The 8,956-nt window shown below is 41.5% G+C and overlaps 1 protein-coding gene across 1 annotated transcript in view; it reads left to right on the forward strand.

Annotated features, from left to right (window-relative positions):
- SCUBE2 (signal peptide, CUB domain and EGF like domain containing 2) overlaps window positions 1-8,956 on the forward strand; it is a 79,559-nt gene that overhangs the window by 19,759 nt on the left and 50,844 nt on the right. Inside the window, exons 4-6 of the mRNA XM_014517201.2 lie at window positions 758-892; window positions 8,145-8,270; window positions 8,645-8,761. Coding sequence (XP_014372687.1) covers window positions 758-892; window positions 8,145-8,270; window positions 8,645-8,761 — 378 coding nt within the window. The remainder of the gene's footprint in view (window positions 1-757; window positions 893-8,144; window positions 8,271-8,644; window positions 8,762-8,956) is intronic.

Genomic DNA, 8,956 nt, shown 5'->3' on the forward strand with positions numbered 1-8,956 from the left:
AAAAAAAAGAAGTCTCCCTCTTCCTATGACTGCTGCTTGCCACTGTAATCAACACATTTGAAAATCTGACCAATGAGCTTTGTCACAAGAGGCCATGAAAGCCTTATGTGGTGATGGATACACTTTTAAAGGTTTGAGGATTGGAACTTGCATTGTAATGTTCAAAGACTTAGCTGGGACATTTCTACTCTTCATATCTTTTGGTTCTGCCCAACTGGTTAGATGTCTTGCAAGAAAAGCTTTTCTGCTGAAGTTCTCTTTATTTCCTCCATCTGGTGAGGTCAGACATATTGCAAGATCAGCATCATTTAAATTATTTAAGTAACTTTTGCTTCTGCCCTTAACCACAGCCAGGAAATTTAGAAGCAGCCATGAAATAAGAGACAGCAGGGTAGACTTAGGAGAGGAGGAAAATTAATATAACATTCTCAAACATTAGAAGAGATATCTGGCCTTTGTTTTGTAGTTGGATGAAGGTTTAAGGCATGGTTGCAGGTTTCTTATATTATATTTCTTATATTATTCAAGTTGTCTCTGGCTTGAACTGAGCATGAGGCTTTTAATAGAGATTTCTTTTCTTTTTCCATCTGCATTAGGATGATAAACTTATTTCAGTACTTTGTTTTACAGACTGCTTGCGGCAAACAAAGATCTGTTTAATCAATACTATATAGCTACCTGCCTACTTTAGTATCAGTTTCTGGGTGTTCATTTGTAGAAGACAAGCATGTGTAAACCTGATCTCTTTATCTTTCAGATATGGATGAATGTATATTCAACAATGGTGGCTGCCAGCACATCTGTGTCAATACAGTGGGGAGCTATGAATGTCGATGTAAGGAAGGATTCTTTCTTAGTGACAACCAGCATACGTGTATTCACCGCTCTGAAGGTACTCCTACATTCCTTCCGAACTGCGAGCAGCATCTTCTTATGGAAGCAAATAGCAAACTCTAAATCATCTTCATAAACACTTAGATTAAGATTTTAAAAGCTACCTAGAGGAATACACAATTTCCATTTCTTTAATGGAAGTTGTGTGTCAAAATCTCTTAGACAGCTTTGAAGAAACCTCACCCCTATATTTCCTCCTTTGGCCATCCCATTTTATAGCAATGGGTTTTATTAAGGGATACCCTGCTGCACTCCCATACCAACTCAGGCCTCTATTTTACAGCTGCTTTAGGTCTCAATCTTGCAAAGTGCTGAGTACCCCTTGTGAAATTATGAAAGCTCTTCATTCCCAGTGACAGTGAAAAGGGAGTGGGCCCTTTGTGTAGGATGTCATATAGGTGGTTCTTGTTTATACTTCAGTAAAAGGAGAAATGTATTGTTTGCTAGCCTGAGAGATCCTTTAGTCTTGTTCTTTGATTTTGAGGTCGTGAAACCTTTCTGAAGCTACCATGCGATAGATCAGAAAAGCTGGATGTCTAATTATTGGGTTGTACAAAATTATTTAGGAGCCCCTAAGGGGATACTTTACAGTGGTTGCCTAGACCAGGGAGTTGTCCATTGAACTTTGGATCTTAGCAAAGCATTCACTCTGTTTAAAGCTGTGAAACTTTCTTAAATCATATAGCTTAGCATTGGCGTAAATATAAAAAGAATCTGGCCAGGAATAAACCACTTATATAAAATAAAACACATCAAAGAGATCAACATAAATACAGCAGCTTGCTGATGGAGGGTCTAGTGGCAATAGTAATCTATTGCAGCTGAATTAACCTTTTGTTTTAAATATTTGTATTCAAAGTCTCTCCCCCTTGGATGTAAGGACACAGGCAGCTCCTGCACCTGCCTGTCCTTTACCTCATTAGGACTCTGTAGTGTGCCCTCCTTCTCTTTTGAAGGATCAGGGCCTGGAAAAATGCTGAATGGGATACCTGTGCAGTGCAGGAGAGAGGACTTTTTACTTGATATTTCCTTACTAGAGGACATGTGTTTGGCTGCTATTTGACAAGTCCAATGGTAAAACAGGTTACTTTAACCATGGGTGTGTCTGGTCACTGGTGGTCCATCAGGATCACTGTCATCTTTCTTTTCATTTTTCAAGCTGTCTTTAGCCTCTCCAACCAAAATTTTCTTTTTGGATTCATCATCTTGCTTTTGCTCTGCCCTGTTCTACATCTCCTCCTGCTTCTTCATGTTTTTTGGGGGGAGTCAGTTTTTTGTGAAAGCAGGCATTGTTTTAGACCTACTGTCCTGGTTACATCTATTCCATCTCTCCTGTTTTTGTTTTCTTCTACCCTACAACAGGGCTTCACTTTTTTCTCCTATACCATGTGCCTGTACGTTGCAGTATCCCTCATCTGTGTGACCTTCCTCCCACTCCTCTTGTCCCTTGTCTCTCTTGTTTCCTCCCCTGACATCTCCCTTAGTGTCATTCTCCATTAAGGAAAAATACTCTTGTGTCTAAAGCACAGGAAGGGGATGCAGGATGATGTGGGATTGGTTCCCTGCTCTGCCATCCAGTCACTCAGACATATTTCTCCATTGGGAATATAGAGATAATCACTCATATCCAGGGATGGATCCAGAGGATAAATGTTTGTGAGGCCCTTTGATGGTGCGATGATGTGGTTCATGTATGTAACAAAGCACACTAAAGTGGTTTTGGAAGTAGAGGCCTGAGGTTCAGACGGGCCACACAGGTTTCCTGTTCCCTGTGCTGATTTGCATGGTGGATAGTTTGGAGGTGATTTGCTTTCTAAAGTTTATTATTTCTAAAATTTGTCCTCTGATCTCCACATTGTTTGGGGCAGGACTGTGAATTTTTTCCTAATGGAGCTATTAGAGGAGAGTTATTAGTTAGGAGTAGTTGTGTAATATAATGATACTGATCCAAAGCCAGTGGTGGGTTCTCTTTTACCCTGGCTTATTATATTTAGGGTCAGATTGTTGTGTGCAATCATATTTTTCCTTTGGTTGCAAGAACTTACCCCTCTTCAACTGTAAATCATGGAAGGTGCTTGCTTTGTGAGGACATTGCTCCAATAACATGGTGAAATCCCACACGTGTGGCTTTTTGCTTTGTTGTTTACTTCCTATTTCTTTGCCTCCGTATTTCTGAGGAGGGACCCAGATATCTCCCCCACTGGCCCCCCCGAGGGCCCTGTGGATGGCACACCCAGGCCGAGGGTTAATGAGGACCAAGGAGGTGATCCTCTCCCTCTATGCGACACTGGTCACGCCACAGCTGGAGTACTGTGTCCAGTTCTGGGCACTACACTTCAGGAGGGATGTGGCCAATATGGAGAGAGTCCAAAGGAGGGCTACCTGCATGATCAGGGGTCAGCAGGGCAGGCCCTATGAGGAGAGGCTGAGGGACCTGAACCTGTTCAGCCTCCACAAGAGAAGGCTGAGAGGGGATCTAGTGGCAGTCTACAAACTAGTCAAGGGGGACCAGCAGGCATTGGGAGAGTCCTGTTCCCCCGAGCAATCCCGGGAGTTACAAGAAACAACAGACACAAGCTAGCAGAGGGTAGTTTCAGGCTAGACATTAGGAAGTGCTGTTTCACTGTTAGGACGGCTAGGACCTGGAACCAATTTCCAAAAGAAGTGGTGCTGGCTCCTACCCTGGGGGTCTTTAAAAGGAGGCTGGATGAACATCTGGTCGGAGTTGTTTGACCCCAGTACTCTTTCCTGCCATGGCAGGGGGTCGGACTAGATGATCTCCTCAGGTCTCTTCCGACCCTGCCAACTATGAAACTATGAAACTAATACTGAGTTTGCACAGTCAAGGAGAATATCATGCATGCAGATTTTCACCATTAAAATAAGCATTATTATTGACATGCATCGCATTATCATTGGTCCAGCTGATGAGGAATCTTGCTCTGGGTTCCTTTCCATTGAAGTATGTTACGCACAAGACAATTATTTACTTCTTTTACTCTAAAATGGGGGGGAAAAAAGGAGTTGCAGGGTTATGACCACATTTAAAGCTGTGGCCACTTGGGCCAGTTTCCTGGGGGCACATCAGGCCAGCTGCAGCCTCTCTCAGAGTATCTAGAGCTAAAGCATCTCTGAAAGCAGGCTGCAGTGAATACAGTGCCCTGGCTTAATCCCTCTCTTCACCTGGTGCAGAAGGGCATAGTGCTCTTTGGTGTTAGGCTTTCCCACACTGCTTCACTGGCCAGTCAGCTCTGAGATCTTGGTAGCTTATTGTACATTTACAACCTTTCCCTTTTTCTTTGTTATGCACCTGCAGTGACATGCCCAAAATTAAAACCTGGATGTTCACAGCAGAGTGATGATGATAATGAATGGCCCTCCCTTTACCAATAGCACCCTTGGTGCTTAGTAGAGTTTAATAACTGGGTGTAAATCTGGCAGGACATATACCATTTTGACTTCTTGCATTCCCAGTGTGGGGAGTGTGCAGAGAATACATTAGTATAAAGCCTGGCCTTAGGCTTCAAATCATTTACAGTTAAATTTCCGTTTGCTGGCTTTAGTGGTCACTGGAGCTGCTCTTAAAGGTAACCTCTACTGCCAGATACACACACTTGGTATATAGTAAATGTTCAAATGTGCTTTTCTCCTACATGAAATAGCATTTTATATCAGCTGCTTTTGATTTTTATTTTCCTCTTGGTCAGATCCCGTTCAGCTCATCATTCAAAGGGGATTCTATTCTTGCAGTGTGGTTTGGAAGGTGCCTTTTTAGCTCTCTGTGAAGAAGCAAACGAATTCCACAAGCAAAGAACTGAGCAATTCCCAATTCAGCACTTAAACCATTTGTTTGAGTTCAGTGAACTTTACCAAAGTACCTGCTTGAACAGTTTCTCCTTCATGAGTTGAATGAACACAAAGAAATTACTTTGTTAACGGAAACTAAGCCGTTAATTCTCCTAATGCTTTCTTAACACCTCTTAGCTAACAGGCAGATCATATTGCATGTTTAAACTTAAAATGTCATGAAAAAACACTGGAGTTAATAAGGCTAATTTGTGATCTTATGTGATGCACAGATCTTTGATTGACAGCATAATAGTGGATGATAGCTTTCATGTGGGGCTCTCTGGGCTCTTTTGTATGTTCTGTAGGATTTGAGGCATCATTGTCTTGTTAGACTTCTACAGAGTCCTTGCTGTGGGAAAGGAATCAAAAAGCCAGCAGAGCAGAATAATCTGAGCAGCCTTGCATCTATTCTTTTGTTGTTTAAAGCTTTCTTAATAGAGGAAGAATACTGTAGCCTAAAACTGGGATGTCAAAAATCTAATATGCAAAGTAATTGCCTAATTAAAATGTAACTGAACATGCATGAGAAGTTGACTTCCATTCCCAGTGCAGCACTTTTCCCTTCATTTAGCAATGGAGATGCACAAGAAAATTTTTTTACAATGTCCAGGATACAAAAGCATTTACCAATTTTCTTTTTCGCAATGAGATTGGTCTTGGATTCTTGTCCTAGGTCTGATCCTGCTACCAATGCAATGAATCAAAGTTACTTCAATAGACATGGGATAGAGCCCACAATACACTTAGCCACCACACTGTACAGAGTACTCGAGGTAATTGCACTGCCCAAGAAGAAATCAGAAGTTGGGATTGTTTAGTACCTGTTCTTAGGAAACCCTGCCTAGAACAGTTTATTGTAACATACAGTTCTCCATGAGATTAAGTGTCTGTCTTCTACTGGCATTCATTCTTTCTCTATTCTCTGCTGACTTTAAGAAATGCAGAAGGATTCAACAAGGAATCTTATGCTGGCTGGTGCCGCTAAATTATATGAGAGCTTGCAATTTAAACCTCCAAAATTCTGATGTGGAAACCTGATTTCTGTTTTGCCATCCAAGACTGGATGAGTGACTCAGCCAAAGATGTTTTTTTAATGTGTATATACATTGTATATCATGCTAAGACCTTTCCAGCACTGTGATGTTTTCGTGTATCATTGGCACCTACAATGGACTAGGCCACAGGTTTATACTGATAAGCGGACAGGCAATCTGCAAGCTTTGCCTAGGCCCTAGAACACCCTACATGCACTTTCAGTCTTGATATCTAGGGAACTGATTCAGAGTGAGAACTGCTTCAGCAGCACAGCTTTTTTTTTTTTTGAACAAATGTCTTCAAGTGGCCAGGTTCAGAGCACTGTATTCAGTAGAGTTGATACTTTGGTTGCATTTCAGTCCATCTGCCATAGGTACTTATGGGGCCCCCATTTTTAAATATCTGAGTGTCTCATGATATTTACTGTAATTATCCTCAGAACCCTTATGAGAGAGAGAAGTACTGTTGTTCTAGCACTGAGAGACCGAGTGACTTGACTGAGATCAGGCAAGGGAGCAGGGAAAGTGAACCCCAGTCTCCCAAATCTTAGGCTAGCGCTTTAAAACTGCTTCTCATCCTTCCTCATGCATAGACAGACTTCTCTGAGAGATGAATAGTTCCATGTTGCCTCTTTGCTACTACCTCTTTGGCAGTACCTAAGCAGCAGTAGATGCTTTTACTGTTAGCCAATAGCCAGTAATAGACTGGACAAGCTAGATTGCTGGACATTAATAGCAACAGTCTGTAGCTTAGATGGTGAACTCTCTTTTATACTGTAAGATCCCCAGGGTAGGGGCTATGGTGGACCATCACAATTATGTTGATCCAACTTCTCCCTTTCAGTGACACAGTAGATATATAGATGCAGGGGCTATTCCAGTTGCATAGGCTAATCTTGCAGTACTGAGTGCAAAGTCTTTCCTGGATTCAGAGAATTTCCCTTGTGCACAGGATCTGTCCCTAAGAAATCTACCAGGATTAAAGCCCAGGTCTAAAGCAAAGGAGCCTTCAACCTGGCATAAGTGTCCTCAGAGGTATCCCCAAGATTTCTGAAATCCCTTTCCTGTATTGTGTTTGCCAGACTAGAGGATCTAGCCCTTGGCATTTTACACTTTTTAAGCAATTCCAAAAGAACAGCAGAGCAATTGCATTGCTTTTACTGCTGGGTTCTATGGTAAGGAAACCCCAGTGAGGGGAGAGCTCCTGCATCAAAATGTCTGTGAGATGCAATAGATGCTTTATGGACCAGAGAACGAAAATAAACTTTGGATTTTTGACACTTGGAAGCATGATGCAGTCTTGTTCGTATCTGGGGCATTGATTTAGCTGAAATGCTGGAGAGTGAGAACTTCACACTAATTGTTGACTACAGCCTTTGGCAGGGGCCAGATGAGTTGCAGCAACAGCCACAGATTAAGTACCGGAGTGTGAACAGCTTGTAACTGTCAAAGGCAAAACAACAAGATGTTTTTATGAGGTGCATCAAAAGGAATCAAAAGTCAACTAATGTCACATCACTCATTTGTTCAGGTCCAAAGCATGTTTTCTTGTACTAACTTGTGTTCAGTTAGGCAGTCAGTCATGTAATACGTACATGCAGCTCTACAGAAAACAGCATGATAACCATGCTAAGGTAATGTTAAAATGTTGGGGCTGAAATTAAAAAAGCCCAATATAGGTGAGAGAGGCTTACATACTCTCAAAACAGTAAGTTCTTATGCTGCCTGTCAATTCAGCATGCTAGGCCAGGTCATAACTACTTAGGAAAATGTTGCTCTATGAATCTCCTGATCCAATCCAGCCATTCAAACAAAGAAGTGAAAAATGTGTGATTTTTTTTTTTTTTTATAAGTCTAAATGAATTTCAGCATTCCCTTTCTTTTAAGTACCCTTTTGCTATTTTATGGGAATCATGAAGAGTGAATGGGTGCCTTGGGATCTGGTTCTATAGGTCTCAATTCAGGTCACTGGGCAGAAGAGTTATCATTACTAAATACTAATAAATGTTTGTATTATGGCAGCACTCAAAAGCTTCAGTGAAAGTTTGTGCTCATTGCGCAGGCACTGTACAAGCACAAATACACAGGTGCTGTACAAGTTCCTGCTCAGCAGACCTTACAATGTGAAAGGCAGTAGCAAGCAAAGGAACAGACCTGGGGAATAGCTATGCAGGGCTTTTGCTTTGCTTTGTATTTCTTGTATATTAGCTGATACTTTTTTTTGCTTTGTTCAGATGAACCAGATTCTTTCAAAAGGTCCAGGTTCCTTTCTGTTTTTTTAGGGTTGGGCTGATGTTTGTCAGTACAGTCACCTGCCTCCAAAGACACTGCAAATACTGATGATGTCACATCTGTACTGTTTTGCAGAAGGCATGAACTGCATGAATAAAGATCATGGCTGCGCCCATATCTGCAGAGAAACACCAAAAGGAGGAGTGGCATGTGAATGCAGGCCTGGATTTGAGCTGGCCAAGAACCAGAGGGACTGCATTTGTACGTAGCGTTCTACACATTTACGGTTTCTCAAAGTAAAGATAAATGTTGTTGTTTATCTCTTTATCAATTTAGCTGATTGCTAAATTGGGGGTTGTATGCATGCATATGCCAGGACCATACATTGAAACTTGAGGTGTTTGATAAAGTGAAGTATTCAGATCAGTAGATTTTATAAAGTTTTACTGTTCCAGCACAGGACTGAAATTTACCCATTTTATACAAGTATCTGCACAAGCACTCTGCACTGTTTAAATTTCACGTAAGTCCACTGAGGATACAATAAACAAAACTGTCTTAGCAGAGTGGAGAGGACATCATATTCAGTTTTTCAAAGATCCTGGTGAATTTTCTGAAACTATTTTCTTCTCTAGTGACCTGCATTCATGGAAATGGAGGGTGTCAGCATACATGTGAGGATGCTGATGATGGGCCCGTTTGTGGATGTCATCCAAAGTACATAATGCAGTTGGATGGGAAAACCTGCCTTGGTCAGTAAGCACTGGATGGATTCTTTTCCTTCAATGACTGCTGCTTATAATGGTTTCAGAAAGTTTCTATTTCTGCATGAGTGACATGTTTAAGTTATATGGCTGACTGGTTGCAAAAAACCTAGATCTAAACAATCTTCAATGTATAGGGCAGATTCCTGGGAATAGAGGGAAGATGCCTTTAGATCACATTCC

The sequence above is a fragment of the Alligator sinensis genome, unplaced genomic scaffold (assembly GCF_000455745.1).
Source record: "Alligator sinensis unplaced genomic scaffold, ASM45574v1 scaffold502_1, whole genome shotgun sequence".
In the NCBI taxonomy this organism is placed as follows: domain Eukaryota; kingdom Metazoa; phylum Chordata; order Crocodylia; family Alligatoridae; genus Alligator; species Alligator sinensis.